Below are 15,317 nucleotides of genomic sequence, written 5' to 3'. Positions count from 1 at the left end.
CGCCAGCCTCTCCACAGCGAGCTCAGGGTCGGGCTCAGGCAAGCTCCAGGGTTGTCGCCGATCAAAGGTTGGAAGAGTTGCTTCTGGAATGAAAGGGGCGGAACGTTTCTGAAAACGAAAGCAAGGGGTCTTAGAAGAGAGTGGGCCTGGGCGGTCCTACGGCTGGGAAGCCCCAGCTGTTGGCCAATCAACCGGGCTGCTCTGGAGGCCTCCCGCCGGGACCTGGTCTCAGGATCCTCCAGCTTGGCTGACTTCCCCAGGACCTCTTCTGCCTGGGTACAGCTGTCTGCTTCACAAGTAAGGTATGACCCAGCCAGGTGGGGCAGGAGAGTGTTTTGGGCAGTGGGTGGGGACCCACGGGGACTGAAACTGCGCTGGCCTCTCTGGTCGAGGGTCTGGGCTCCAAGCCCAGGCTGGCTGAACTGGAGTGGCAGCTCGGTCGCAGAAGATATGCACACATCAGACTATATAGACAGACACACACACACACTAGCAGAAAGCAGAGACATACATGAGGCATGCAGATACAGGCAAGGCACACACACACACATCACAAAACAATCGCACAGGGAGACGCTGGGGCCAACATGAGGACGTGCAAGGCTGAAGCACACCTCAGTGTGGAGGTACCATGGGTTCACAATCATGTCAGGGCTACTTCGTCTTCCTTGGCACCTGACGTTTATCGGCCCTTCAGGGGTCTGAGCCACATCCGGCTCCCTGGGGCTCTTGGCCAAGTGGCAGAGACATTTCAGACCATATATATCTAGATGGTCTGGGTCATGTCTATATCTAGGGCTGGAGCTAGACCTAGAAAAGGGTGTGCCGTGTGCTGGGACTCAGCCGCTCAGGGAAGGCTTCTCGGAAACCCAGGGGTAGCTCACACAAAGGCATGGAAGAGCTGGGCGTGGTGATGCCCTTAATCCCAGCACTCAGGAGGCAGAGGCAGGCAGATCTCTGTGAGTTCCAGGCCAGCCTGGTCTACAAAATGAGTCCAGGACAGCCAAGGCTACACAGAGAAACCTTGTCTCAAAAAACAAAAACAAAAACAAAGAAGCATGGAGAATGAGTTCTGAGCAGACAGAGGGCCAGGGAACACATGACAAACCTTAGGAAGGGTCTTGTGTACCAAGTTAAGAAGTCTGTACTTTGGTGGGTGAGGGCAACCAGGGTGTTTATATTTTGGCAACTGGGAAGGGAGCCTGTGTCTTTTTAAAAGTAGGTGTGGCTGGCACATAGGACAGCTACTGATTGTGTTTGCAAAATCAACACATAAAATTGTTATTCCCATAATAGCCAATCTTGGGATTTTTGGGCAGACAGATGGCAGTCGGAACTGGCCTCTCTGACATTTGCAGCTCTTGCTCGTCCTTGTAGCTCTTGAAGGCGGACTGAGGGAATGGATTGAAACCATATTTTCTCTCCCCCCACCCCACCCCCCTGTCCCATTTTTTCAGGGAGACTCCTAGCTTGCAGAGTAAGTTTCACGGCATGAGCGCCAAGAGCCACAGGCTGCCTGCAGTGGCCCTGGCTGGGCTTTGAAGGACAGGGACGGCCTGGTCCTAGGATAGATGGGTTGGCCGGGAGGATGTGGTTTGTCCAGAAGAACAACAGAGTGGGAGCTGGTGCAAGTAGGAAGGCCTGGAAAAGGGTAGAAACAAGGCTGGGAGTGGGGACGTCTCCACCTAAGCGCGTGGCCAGCTGGAGGGACCATGCTGGATCCCTGCCCCCAGCCCTGCAGTTGGTACTGTAGCTTGACCTATAAAGAGATGAGTCCGGGGCCCAGACTGTGTGCATCTGCAGGGTCTTGGAGCTTAGCCCCTAGCTGCAGTCAGGAAGTGGCAGCAGTGAGTCAGGAGATAGAGAATTGGGCATGGGCCTTGTGGCCACAGAGGAAAGGCATAAGGGCGGAGTCCACAGATCAGCCCAGTGACCACCAGAGCTACACCTAGCCAGGCCAGCCTTGGGTGGGGCACCCACTCTCACTGCACTGTACTTCTGAACTGTACCCTGGAGTGAAAGAGAGAGGAGGGAGCCAGACTCTCAAACCTGGAAAGACCGTTCTGAGGCGCTACCAAGCAGATGACGCACAGCTGACGATCCCTTGGATGTAGGGGGACTCATTGTGTCCTGAAAACCAGGTCCAATTTGGAGACTAAAGAGAGAGGGGGGTCAAGAGGGACTCGGCTGGAGGGAAGAGGAAAGCTGCACATTCAGCAGGATGGAGGAGGCCCCGTGGGCCAACGTGAGTAACACGCATACCAGGATGGAGGCAAAAAAAGGTCAACCTAGAAAGAGAAGAACTTGAATGCCAAGATTGGGGCTTGGGGGGTGGCTTGAGGACATTAGGGGGCTGCAGAAAGGTTTGCATTTGGATTGGGGGAGGTCGAGAATAGGTTGGCTAGTTGCTGAGAGCTTCAGAGCCAAAAGTGGTGTGGCTGCAGCCAGAGGGGCTGCTGGGTGGCCTTGAGGGCACCTTAGTGGAGGCCTGCTTTGAAATGAGGGTACGTGAGCACCGTGAGCGAACCCAAAGATTCCTGTGCACCCAGCTGTCCCTCCTTATGCAGAATCTGCTTCTAGACTCATCTGCACGGACTTCCAAGTCCGACCCCTGTCTTGGGGTCCTCACTGGGAAAACAGATCTTTTGGGGTAACAGCTGACCCTCTAATGCTCAGGAGCACACACCCACCCACCGTCGCCCCTAGCTTCTGGAGAGACCTGAGTGGGACAGGCTGGGCGGCTTGAGGCTAGACCCTGCCGCTCTCTGAGCCTCGGGTTCCTCCAATGGGGCAGATAACGCTCCACAGCTTTGTTGTCATGGGGATGATATCTGTGTCAACACTGGGCTGGACACACAGTCAGTGCTTTGTAAATAAGGCAGGGCCCACCTTGTCCTCTCCCAACACGCCTGGAGAGCGTAGCAGGGCCAGGTGCCATCTCCTACTCTAGGCACTGAAGGGCCCATTGAAGTTGGATGCCAGCCAGAGACTGCCACATAAAGGTCAGGTCTGTGTGGGGCAGGGTCCCTGCACTTGAGTGGCTGGCAGGATGATGACCTGTGACCAGGGTGGGGCTGATAAAGGCCCCAACCAACCACCCAACCTTCCCTCCTTCCCCTGGCCTTCCTTGTGGCTGCTGGTGGCCTCTGGAGCTCCAGAAATGCAGGCTTCAGCTGACTCGGACAGATACCTTGCTGGAGGGCTGGATCCTAGGAGCTGGCCTCTGTCCAGCATGCCTTAAGTCCCAGGAAAGAGCAGTCCCTTCTGACTCACCAGGGGCCTGGCCCTAGCTCCTATTTGGATTTGTCCTGGTATGGTGGGGAGCCCTGAAGAGGGCTGGGGGCTATGCTTCGGCTTGATCTAGTCCTTTATTTCTTCTTTAAAGATTTATTTATTTGCTTTATGGCGTGTGTGTGTGTGTGTGTGTGTGTGTGTGTGTGTGTGTGTGTGTGTTGCTTGCATGTCTGTCTGTGTGCCACATGCATGCCTGGGGTCCTGGTTACCCTGGAACTAAAGTTACATAGAGTTGTGAGCCAATGTGTGGGTGCTAGAAATTGAACCCGGGTCCACTGCAAGAATAACTTGTGCTCCTAACCACGGAGCCATCTTTTCAGCTCCATCTAGCCCTCTTTTGGCTCAGCCTCTCTAAGGGTGGGCGGGGGTGGGGGGGGACTTGCTGGCCCAGCACCATCCCCCCATGTGTGGCTTGCACAATATGGGGGGCAGAAGGTTCCAGTGGCCGGGAAGGCTGTCTCTTCTCTTCTACCCCTAGCTAAACATACGGTCAGAAAAGCAAACAGTCAGGTTTTGCTAGCTAAAAGGGGGAGTGTGGTGGTGGTTGTGCCTGTCAGAGGCCGGAGCAGTGTGTGTTTCCTGTGCTCTTGAGACCCCTGCCACAGTCCGCGTGGTAAAGGTTGGGGGCTAGGCCAAAGGGGGGAGTGCAGTAAGTAGGAAATATATTGGAATTCCTCTGCTCCAGGTTAAATATAGGCCTGAAGGCCCCTCCCCCACCTCCCCCGCAGGCTGAGTGGTGAAGATAAGTGACTTGGTGCCTGAGGCTAGGGCCCTAGGGCATCACTGAACCCTCCTCCAGCCCTAGGGCATCACTGAACCCTCCTCCAGCCCCAAGGCGGCCGGGGAGGGAATGCTTCTTAAGGAGGTTCCTGTTTGAGCAGAAGCAGTCCTGCCTTTTGTGCTGAAGGGGTGAGCCCAGGTCTCTGGAGGGGCTAAAAGGGAGCGGGGTGGGGGTGGGGGGCTGCGGGAGGAAGGGATGGGGAGAGGTTTAGAAGCTAAACTCCTAGAAGTTTTGGGATGTGGGTACTGGGCCCTGCCCCTGTGGGTTCTGGCTGGGCTGGCTCCCAGGATATGCATCCTCAATGCTCCTAATTCAAATGCCAATTACTCAGGCTCAGTGAAAGGTGGACACCTGGGAGACAGGCATCAGGGAAGGCATTCTCCTGGCAGCAGCGCCCCTCCCTTCTTTCTCTCTCTCTCTCTCTCTCTCTCTCTCTCTCTCTCTCTCTCTCTTGTTTTTTCTGAGACAGGGTTTCTCTGTGTAGCCTTGGCTGTCCTGGACTCACTTTATAGACCAGGCTGGCCTTGAACTCACAGCGATCCACCTTCCTCTGCCTCCCGAGCGCTGGGATCACAGGCGTGCACCACTGCGCTCAGTGCGCCCTTGCATACAGAAGGCTCTGACCAGGCCAGCGGTTGGCAGACATTTCTTTTTCCATAGAAGAGACCAAGCCTTCCTGCACCATGTTCCTGGGGCTCCTTAACAAGCCCCAGAGGGTTTACCAGGGATTCTATGTCTGCTTCCTGGCCTGGGCACCCTCCAGGCCTTTTAAGCTGCTTTCTCACCCTCAGCTCTCGTGCTGCCAAGATGCCATTGCCACAGACAGTGGCCCCTGGGCCGGAGCTTCAAAGACCCAAGGAGCCTAGGAAGTCACAGACCCTACCTCAGAGCACCAGGAAGTCCAACAGTATGAAAGAGCCAAGCATGTACCACAGCGACACCATGAAACCCAGCCTGAGCACCCTGAAGCGGACCTTCTTCCGGACCAGCCTGCCACCACCTTCAACGCACAAGCCCAAGGAGGACCCAGGCCTGCTCAGGCGAAGCTCCCGATTCCTCTTCAGGTCCTTGAGACGGGCCCTGGATGAAGGCCTAACGGCCGTGCATCCCCAAATCTCTGCTATACCAGAGAAGCCCTCCAAGGTCACCACAGACGGCATTAGCCGGCAGGCATCCGCTGGGATGGGGCCTGAGGATCTGGAGCCGCAGGCAGGTAGGGTCCCCCATCCAACACTGTGAGAGGAAACAGGGAAGAGGGAGCAGGAGCTAAGCCAAGGTATCCTGACAGACATTCCTTGAGGCCTAACTCACCCAAATCCTGCCTTCTGCACACGTTCTTTTAGTATATCGCAAAGAAACCCCCCACACACACACAACACACCCTCTAGGCAAATGAGAAACATGCTCAGCTGAGTGACTTGCTGAGTGTCTTACAGCTAGTCAGTAGAAAAGTGGGCTTCAAACCCAGAGCTACAAGACTGTAGAAGTATAACGCGTGCATGACCTTTTACAGCCCTGCCCCTTGAGCAAGCTCATCCTAGGCATTAGGCACTGGTCCTTTCTGACCACTGGGTCACAGAGGTTCAAGGGTGCCATTGTTATTTGGAAGGGCAGTTAGGGGGACTGACTGCTCAGGGGAAGGCGAATTGGACTTGGACCCTGAAGAAGGGAACCAGCAGAAACAGAAAACAGCACAGCAGAAAGCCCGGCTCTGGACAGAAGGGCAGGACACACCCAGCCTGAGCTCTGACCCTATTAGACCTGTAATTACAGTCCCATATGATGTCATGCAGCATAGCAGAGATGGAAGTGAGGGTGGGGTGGGGATTGGGGTTTGCAAGGTAGAAGGTACCGGCTGTGCAGTCAAGAGCTGACCCAAATTGCTGTTTTTCAGCCAGGTTTGGGCCTCTTGACTGACACTGTTCCTTCTAATGTGATTATAAGCAAGGACTTGTGGCAGTTAGAGCAGTTCAATAGGGACTGTACAGGACATCTAGGCAGCGGCCAGTGCAACTTAGATGTCTAGGTTGTTATCAGGACGCTGGGTTGGTCCCCTCTCATTGCTCCCTTTCTCACCCGCGCTTTGCAGAAAGCAAATCCGTGGCAGACCTCATCACCGAGAGGCAACTAGTGAAGGCCTTTGAACAGTTGCGGGACTTGGAGACACGGCTGGTAGCCGACAAAACCTCACGCACCTTTGCGCAGGACCCCACCGCCTATGCGCGGCGCGCTATGGACCTTTGTCTGCATTACGATGGAATGGCTGCGGAGATCGGAGCCATCGTGCGCGAGGCTCTGGGTTCCGAAGGCGTGGATCGAGACGCTCTAGCGGAACTGGCCCAGGTGGTGCACTTGGAAGAGGAGGCCCATCAGGCCCCTCAAGCCGAGGGTGATTTCTTGAGTACACCCCGCCACTGGCGTCAGCACTGGGAGGACGCGGTGCGGCTCAGCGCTCAAGAGCGCGTGCAACAGGCAGGCGCCAAAGTCGCCCCGGGGGCTGCCGCGGAGGGCGCGTCCGACCTAGCCCAGCTTCTGGCTGAGCTCGGTAGCGTGGTTCGCCGCGACCTGCAGAAGGTGCGATTAGAGATGCAGCCCGCTTACGAAGATACGGACTTCCCAGTGTGGGAGACCTATTTACGAGCCTTCCACAGCGCGGTGGCCCAGCGCCTTCAGGAGCTGGCGCGAGACGCCCGCGGCTGTGAGCAGCTTTATGTGCTGTTAGACTGGGCAGCTAATGTTTATGGCAGGTGAGGCCATTAGGCAGGAGCGGGTACCACTTACCCACCACGAGACCATGGCAAACACAGGGCGCCTTTCTTCCCTATTCCTTGGCTGGCGAAGGCGATAGGGCACCAGGAGGACTGGGCACCCTGTCCTTTCCTTTGTGCTAGGCTGCGTGTTCCCTTTCCAGGTTTTCCTAAGAGACCACCCATGTAGTACAAGTTCCCAAAGCTAGAAAGTCTCTCACGTGCGCTTCTCACCAGCCTCAGAGAGCAATGCTATGCCGTAAGATGGCTGCAAGTACATTGGAAAATGGTGGCTTTCCAGACAGAGCACCCTCAGAACGTTGGTGCAGCCTGCTTTCCCTCTGGGTGTGTGTTCACACGCAGAGCGCAGCCTGTTGGGGCCTTCCATCCTTGATTACAAGGGTGCTTTGATTTCCCCAGACCAATGGGCCCCAGCTTTGCCACAGGCAGGAACATATGAGAGTGAAGGCTGCCAAAGTCCTGGCCTCTTTAAATTGTTGTGTGGTCTGAAGCCATTATCGGTCTGGAACATCCTAGTTTGGGTTAGATGGTGATTTGGTGGGGGCTAGGGGGAGGGTGGCTGTTGCTTAGAGCTCAGTCTTGAATGTAGGTTAACCATGAGGGTAGGGGGTCACATTGAGGCAGTCTGGCAGAGGCCCATCTGAACAGCTCACCCTGAGCAGGCCCAGCTGGTTGCTTGAGTGCCAGGAAGTCCAGCCCAGCCATCGGAGGCTTCTGGGAAGGGAAGTAATGGCACAGAGCTCTAAAGGGTAGAGGCATGGAATGTGTCAACAGAAACGGAGTTCAGGGCTGCAGTGATGACTTTAGACTTTGAGCCAGGATAGAGAGAGAGAGAGAGAGGAGGCAGCTGGTAGAGAGCATCAAGGTCCCACTGGGGCCCTCAACAACTCCCCAATCCCATCTTGCTTTTCAGTCCTGACTTCCTGGGCGCCCCAGACTTGGCGCTGCCCACCGAACCGTTGCCCCCACTCCTAGAGCCTGCTCTGTGGGCCCGACTGGAAAGCGACTACACTAGCTTCCTAGAGGTGAGGTCGGGGAGGCGCCAGGACCCAGTGGCTGGCTCCTACAGGACGCTTAATGTCTTGGATTGGGGTGGTGCTGCCAGTACCTGTAGAAGTGAACTATGACTGGGGTCCGTTGACGCTAGTCCCGATGGCGCAAAACGGGGCTTGGGAGCCAGGGGGCGCCCTTTCCTTCCTCCCTGAAACCTTCTTACCTCAGCCCACGCCTCACCCCACAGACCAAGATCACAAGCTGTTTTGACACCATCTTGCAGCTAGAGCAGAGTCGCTGGGAAGCCGATGAGGACCAGGAAGTGCTGCAGGGCCTCTACCACACACCCCTGTCCATCGATGTGCACATGGTACGCCCGGGAAGCAGGCTGAAGGAAGGGCTTGTGTTCAGGACTCAGGCACAAGACGAAGATCCCTCAGAGCTAAGCTGTACCGAGAGGGAAACCTGTGGGATGAGCTAGACCGCTGGGGCACATGGCCAGGCTAGGGGTTACAGTTCTGCCGGTGGACTCTGGGAATGGGGGAGGTGACCCTCACATTGGGGCCACTGAAAAACTGCAGCGAGGGGGTGGGCTGGGTTCGGGACTCAACTGTGCTCAGCAAGTGGCATCCCTGGCAGCTCGTGGCTGAGCACGCGAAGGCAGCCGGCGCTATCTCCGCGGAGCTGGAAGCCACCACCCTGCAGATCTGCGCGCGCGCGCTCTGCCTCTTCGTGCCCAGGTGAGGGTGGCAGTCTCAGCCCAGAAAGGGTGGGAGATGACCTACCTGGCCAGGGATGGGAGGAGTCCACTGGTGGACTGAGTGTGAGACCCTCATCGCTAGTGAGGACCTGGGGGCGGGTGCGAATCTGAGGTCAGAGGAATGATTCTTTCCGCTCCGCAGGTTTGAAAAGGCTTTTCTGGCGTCGAAGGCGGTGAGCGAGTGGTACCTGGGCGCGTACATTAACGCCTGTGTGGAGCTGAGGTAGGTCGCCCCAGCTCCAGGGCATTGCCAGGCACTGTCAGCAGGAGGCGCGCGAGCTCAGGAAAAGAGATCGGAAGCAGAGGCCGCTGAGGGCAGGGGTGTGGGGGAGCTTAGCGCCTTCGGAGTGTGGACTCTTGTAGGTTCATCAAGCCTTCGGGCATTGTCCCCTCCCCGCCTTGACCCGAATGTGCTCAGCAGAGGAGCTTCAAGGCTGACCAAAGGCTAAGAAGATAGGGCCGCCCTGGTCCCTGAGCTCCCCCGGACACCGCCCCCCCCCCCCATTTATTGCCTCCACTCCATTCCATTCCTTTTTCTGAGTTTACCTTCTCCTCCGAGAAACCCGCTCCCTGAATCCCACCCTGGATAATCCTGAGCCCCTCTACAGTCAGAAGGCAAGGCCATCTCTATTTGGCAGAGACTGCTACCATGCCTGGCCTCCAGAACACACGGAGTGTTTTTGTCCCCACAGAAATGCTGGTCTGGGGAATATAGCCATCTGCAGAAGGCACATATAGACCACCTTGTGGGTTTAGATTTCAGCTTTGCCCATTGATGGCTGTGTGTCCTGGCACAAGTCATGTCATCTCTGTGCCTCTTTCCTCTTCAAACATAGCCAGAGCCTACTTCCTGAGGCCTCGCTCGGGCACTTGGTCCTTATGAGCTCTTTTTTTTTTTAAAGATATATTTATTATTATGTATACAGTGCTCTGCTTGCATGTACACCTTCAAGCCAGAAGAGAACATCATATCGCATTATAGATGGTTGTGAGCCCCCATGTGGTTGCTGGGATTCGAACTCAGGACTGGAAGAGCAGACAGTGCTCTTAACCTCTGAACCATCTCTCCAGCCCCCACCCCCCATGAGTTCTTTATGAGAACCATGATACACCAGGCACTATGTGCCTGCTTCATCCACCCCAGGTGACTTCCCAAGGCCAGGGTACCAGGTACAGATGGGCAGGGGAAGGCTGGTGCAGCTAGGAGTTGAATCAGGTACGCCTGTGTCCAAAGGGTGGCCACACTGGTATTCGGCTTCCCAGCACTCTCTCCCCTAACTGTACCAGGCTAGCCTTCAGCTCTGGGGCAGGGGGAGGGGCTTAGCCCCAGGAAGCAGTCTCTTGCTGCGGTATTCTGGGTGTAGACTGGTTCTCAGTTTTCTCAGCAGTGAAATGGGACATTTTCAACTTCAGAGGCAATGACGGAGCTCAGTGGAGACTCGAATCAGGAATGGCTATGCTACCATGTCCTGCCACCAAGAGGCATGGAGGGCTGTCCCAAAGCTGCCAAATGAGACCTATGTTATGGAGCTTAGCTGCCGAGCTGCCACCAGAGTTTGTGGCTGGCGCCCAGGGCTTTAATGTTGTCCGCTCATCCCGTCCTGCTCCCATGGGTGCTACTTGGCACAACTCTTTCAGTACAGTCTAAATCAGTGATTCTCAACCTGGGGGTTGCGGCCCACTTTTGGGTGTGGGGTCAGATATCCTTCATATTAGATATTTACATTTATGAGGAAGCAAATGCATGATTTTATAGTTAGGGGGTCACCACAACACGAGGCACTGTATTAAAGAGTAGCAGCCTTAGGAAGGTTGAGAGCCGCCGATAAGTGGATGGAGTCTGCAGGTTGTGCCAGGTGGGTCCTGTTCGTAGCTCATGACTTGTCTTGGCCCCTCCCCAGAACCAGTCTTCTGGCCAGGTTCCCAGGAACCATAAAGGAACTAGAGAAACCCCTGGTGGCTGCCACCAATAGCTTCCAGAAGCATTTGCTCCAGATTGTCCAGCAAGACATGCAGGTGAGGTGGACACTTCCTGTGCCTAGCCGATGCCCACCTAGTCCCTGAAGCTCCAGGCCTAGGGCACAGCATTCATGTGCCCTACTTGAATTCTCAGCCTGAGCAAGGGCACTTGGGAAACACCCTACCGCCTCACTGGAATTCCTTCCTCTCAGTGATTTAACACCTGAACTCTGGGATGGTGGGCCAAGAAAGAAGGCTTTACAGCCACTAAAGGTATACCCAGCACACACCCTAAGAAGGGCCTGACAAGACGCTCAAACCAGGCCCATTGGAAGAGGCATTCTGGGAAAGACACAGTGATAAAATGTGTGCCTAGGGAAGAGGACCGCACAAGGGCACCCAGCGGTGAAGGGGGTTAGGAATGGTAAGCAGAACTGACTCTGGTGCCCCTCCGCCCCCAGCCACTATTCAAGGTGCTGTATACCAAGAGCTGGCTCACACAAGACACACTGCGTCCCCTCATGGACAGGGTGGTGGACTTTGCACATCACCTTGAGCATGTGACTCCACCACTGGCACAGGTACCAGGAAGTGGGTGGCTGGCACGGAATGTAGGGCCCATGCCTTTGATCTTGACCCTACCCTCACTCACTCTCCCAGGAGACTCTGCAGGAGGTGCATCGGTTTGTGGTCCGCGAATACCTTGGGCAAGTGCTGAGGCCCCACGAGAGGTTCAGTGGCCCGAATCGTGTGAACGGCTCCCATAAGATGAGCCTGGATGCCCAGGCCATTAGCAGCACCTTCCAGGGCTTGGTATGAGCATTGTCTGGATGTCAAGCAGGGCTCAGTTCTTGTCATCCTGTAAGGGGCCGCTAGTTGGGTGTGGAGCCGGTACAGGAGAGCTTCCGGTGGGCGGTTCTTCTGACTCCACAGGGAAGATGACAGGAGTCTGAACTCCTCTTAGAGGGGCAGGCCCAGGGGGCGAAGAAGGAGTGAGGGTTACAATGGGCTCTTTCCCCTCTCAGAGCCCAAACCCCTTATCTGGGCTGCTGGTGACAGGTCCCAGTCAGCACTTCCCTGGTCAGGGCTCGAATTTCCCATCTGTGCAGACAAGAAGACTTCTCTACAGAATCATTGCAGATGCCCCCCTCTGTTCCCCGCCTCCGTGGAGTCATTATGGGCAAACCACCCGCGGTAGACACATGGGATAGTTGCAGCAGAGCACTAAAGGAGGGGTTTGTAGGCAGGGACGCCTTGGGGAGGTGGACCACAACACACATCTCCCTGTCTCCTCAGGGATCTAAAGCCACGTGGCTGGACCAAGCTATCCTGTGCGTGGCTGAGATCCTGGGCGAGACATACAAAGATGACATCCAGCGGCACCTGGAGACACTTATACGGAGCTACCCGGACATCAGGTTCGCAGACCCTCCTTCCCCCGCTAGCTTCTGACCCAGAGTCAGGCGACACTGGGATCCTGGCATTCCCGTCCTCAGCACAGTCCTATCGGTTGTGAGTGCGGGCAAGGAACAGAAGAAGAAGCGAGCTTGTCAAGGCAGAGAGAACTGCGCCTCAGCAGGGGGGTCGGGGTTGGGTGAGTGGGTGGAAACCGCAAAAAAAAAAAAAAAAGGGACCCGTGTGCGCATGCGCGCGAGGAAGCTGCCTGGGGAGCCTAGTGGAGCGGACCATTCTCTCTCTCGTGTTCTCCTCCACCCGTGGACAACATGCCCCCACCCTCGAGCTCAAACCCGGAAGGAGGCTCGGATCCCAGGCTGTGCGGGGCACTTAGTCATCCGAGCCAGTGGAAATCCCGGTTCGGCTCTGTCCAATGCTCTCGGAGATTCCGGGATGGAAAGGCCGCAGAAAGCCCCTGGTCCAGCCCCTTCCCTGGGTCGCTGTTGCTCGCAGCCCGTTTGCTCTGCCAGATTTGGGATCTAGATGACGACCCTGCTAGCCCCCTTCTAAGTTCGCAATTTCCCTACTGGTGCTGGGGGTTCCCCAGCCTGGGTTTGGTCGGTCCTCTCCGGCTACAGGGGTGGCCCTGGACAGCGGCTGTGGGGAACCAGTGGGGGGAAGCAGTGACTCTGGGTGCCTTTTGTACCTGCCTTCCCTTCCCCCTATCCCCGCCCCCTCTCACTTCCCCTGCCTCCACACACCCCTGCTCTGTCTTGCACTCTGTGAACATAACCCTAGCCTGGCCAGACCTCTACCTCCCTCGCGTTCAGCCAGTTTCTGGAGCCTTCACTAAGTCAGATTTCTTGTGTTGCCTCTGTGCAGAGCTTCCTTTCCACTACGCACTTGTCCCCTCCCTGTCTCATGCCTGCGTGCTTCTAGGTCCAGGTACCCTTCCTCATCGAGCCTTCCTCATAGAGCCCCATCCCCCACCCCCTCCAGGGCCTGGGATAATCCCAGTCTTTCAGCCTCTCTGACCCAGCTCCAGGAATGCTGGGTGAATCATACTTCCTCCCATGCTTCAGGGTGGGGCGAGGGCCGGAGGGTTCCAGGGGGGCACCACTCTGTAGTGAGGACCCCATGTCTCCACAGGCGTGACCACATTCTGGCCATCCTGGCGCTCCGCCGACTCGGCCGCCGTCGAAACCAGCATCTTCTGCACCACACCCAAGACCTGCTGAGGGCAGCCCATGAGACCAGGCCCTCCTCACACCGAGTGCTCTTTGAGGAGATTGAAGTTCCCACCTCTGTGGACGTTCTTATCACCTGCATTTAGGGCTGACTGGCAGGCAGAAGCCTGGTAGACGGACGGTCTGTCGCCCTCCCCATAACTGACCCCAAGTTGGGAGCCCAGTGAGTCACTGTGGGGGGCCCTACCCTCAGCTCTGAAGCCGGGAGCCATGGAATTTTTGGTCTCAGCTGCTTGGCTGCTCAGCCTGGGGGAGAACCAGGAGTGGAAGCATTCCAGGCATTTGTGGGGGAGTCATTTGGGGCTGCTGAGGCTGCTTGTAAGGACTTCAGGCCAGGGGAGACTTCCACTTTGTAACTGCTCAGCACATCCCCCACTACGGTGAGACGCTGACTGTTCCAAGAATAAACTCGAATTAAAATAGAGCCTAAGGCTGGGCAAGCTAAGCTGGTTGGGAGATGTGATGCTGGGAGACCCAGCGGGCCACTGAATGAATGAAGTGGCTGAGGCAAAGCCCTGCGTTGGAAACATCCTTGCCTGTAGCTGCAGATAAACAGGCCTCAGAGGTTGGAGTGATAGCGCAGAGCTGAAGAGTGTTTGTTCCTCCTTTGCGGGGGGGGGGGGGGGGGGGGGGGGGAGGGCAAGTGGCCTTGAAATCTCATACCCTGGAGTTTAGGGTGTGAGGGAGGGGGCTGCTTGTGTTCCCAGCACCCACAAAGCAGGAAGCAACCATGTGCAGTTTGATCCTCCAGTTGCAGGGGCCCAAACACAGCCTTGTGGTCTCTGCGGGCATGAGCATACCCTTGTGTTGTGCACAGACACATCCAGGCAAGGCAGGCGTACGCGAAGTAAGAAATAAACTTAAGAAATCAACAACAGGCCAGCCAGTGGTGGTGGCACATGCCTTTAGTTCCAGCACTCGGGAGGCAGAGGCAGGTGGATCTCTGTGAGTTCGAGACCAACCTGGTCTACACAGTGAGTTCATGGACAGCCTGGAAACCCTGACTTGGGCAGGGAGCAACAACAAAACAAAGCCAGGACTCTTTAGCTTCAGTTAGGTTGCTTTGGCCCAGAAGGGATGGGCAGTACAGGCTCCATTCTAGGCAACCTGAGCCCTTGGGAACCCTGGTTCTGCAGCTTGTGTGTCAGGTAGGAGGGATTTGCCAGCAAAAAAAAGTCGTCAGGCCAATGTGGGGTGGGGGTGGGTGGGGGGTGGGGTGGGGTGGGGGTGGGGGGGGAAGGTGGGGGAGGTAACCATGCAGGTCCAGCTACAGATGAGTTTCCAGGAGACAGTGCACCTGTGCGTGACATAACCCATGGAATTTGGCCTGAGGGGCACAATTGGGGACCTATTTGCATTGGTGGCTCCAATTTCCAGGGAAGAGGACTAAGTGGGGATTGACCGAGTTCGTAGCACAGGCTGTGCTGGTCCTCTTACGCTACTGTTCCCGGAAGGTCTCCATTATGGCTCTGGGCCTGACCCTGACATTAGCTTGTGAGGGGTCAGGTAATGGCAGGTGACCTGGAAATCCCAAAATGTCCTTCCTAAGTGTAAGACCAGGGGTCTAAACTACTGCTGTGTGAGGGACATGCTCCTGCTCTCCCAGACCCCTCTTCTGTGCTCACATTGGAGCTCAAAGCCATGTCTGAGTCGGCTGGGTGTCCAGAATTCTTAGTTCCTTCTAGGAGCAGGTGTCAGGGGCGGTGTGACCACCCCACCCAGACCAGCAGCAACCCTTGGATGCCAGGGGCAGATCAGCCAGCCCTATCTGGAAGATCCAGACCTGGCGGGGGAGGGGCACAGGCAGGACAGGAATGAGGAAGTGAAGTTGTTAAGGTTCCCAGGGCTCCAAAGCCAGAGGTGAAGGCCCGGAAACTTGTGTCTGTTTACGCTTGATAAGCAGTCCTTCCTGTTAGCAGGGAAACTGAGGCCTGTAGAGGGCAAGTGGCCTTGAAATCTCATACCCTGGAGTTTAGGGGTGTGAGAGGCACCTCTGTCATGAGGGAGAGGATGGTGTTTCACTGGCCAGGTGTCCCCACTTGGTCCCACAGGTACCCCATCAGAGTCCTGCTGGCAGTGTAGACAGGGTTCTGAGAGGAAACAGAAGACCTGATCCTAGC

The 15,317-nt window shown here is 56.2% G+C and overlaps 1 protein-coding gene across 4 annotated transcripts; it reads left to right on the top strand.

The window, feature by feature from the left end:
* Positions 1 to 119: 119 nt before the first annotated feature.
* EXOC3L4 (exocyst complex component 3 like 4) lies at positions 120 to 13,642 on the top strand. 4 transcript variants are annotated; one of them, XM_084791970.1, is made up of 12 exons: positions 120 to 297; positions 4,867 to 5,288; positions 6,165 to 6,822; positions 7,757 to 7,868; positions 8,084 to 8,206; positions 8,476 to 8,576; positions 8,739 to 8,819; positions 10,498 to 10,612; positions 11,017 to 11,136; positions 11,216 to 11,368; positions 11,852 to 11,973; positions 13,100 to 13,642. In XM_084791970.1, the coding sequence occupies exons 2-12, from the start codon at positions 4,883 to 4,885 to the stop codon at positions 13,281 to 13,283; spliced, it is 2,175 nt and encodes a 724-aa protein (XP_084648096.1). In that variant the 5' UTR covers positions 120 to 297; positions 4,867 to 4,882; the 3' UTR covers positions 13,284 to 13,642. The 4 variants fall into 4 exon arrangements, with proteins under 4 accessions (XP_084648096.1, XP_084648095.1, XP_084648093.1 ...); XM_084791969.1 differs by having other exon boundaries at positions 178 to 302; positions 8,120 to 8,206; XM_084791967.1 differs by having other exon boundaries at positions 178 to 302.
* The last annotated feature ends 1,675 nt before the right edge of the window (positions 13,643 to 15,317 follow it).

Source organism: Acomys minous, assembly GCF_964271855.1.
Source record: "Acomys minous genome assembly, chromosome: 8".
NCBI lineage: Eukaryota > Metazoa > Chordata > Mammalia > Rodentia > Muridae > Acomys > Acomys minous.
The sequence above is the reverse complement of the archived record's forward strand: the minus strand, read 5'-3'. Positions and strand labels throughout refer to the sequence as shown.

Excerpts from the sequence above, each read along its gene's own strand:
- EXOC3L4 (XM_084791970.1), top strand. The coding sequence starts at position 4,883 with ATGCCATTGCCACAGACAGTGGCCCCTGGGCCGGAGCTTCAAAGACCC. Across the intron at positions 8,207-8,475 it reads TGTCCATCGATGTGCACATG|CTCGTGGCTGAGCACGCGAA; the intron begins GTACGCCCGGGA and ends CATCCCTGGCAG. Across the intron at positions 8,820-10,497 it reads AACGCCTGTGTGGAGCTGAG|AACCAGTCTTCTGGCCAGGT; the intron begins GTAGGTCGCCCC and ends GCCCCTCCCCAG.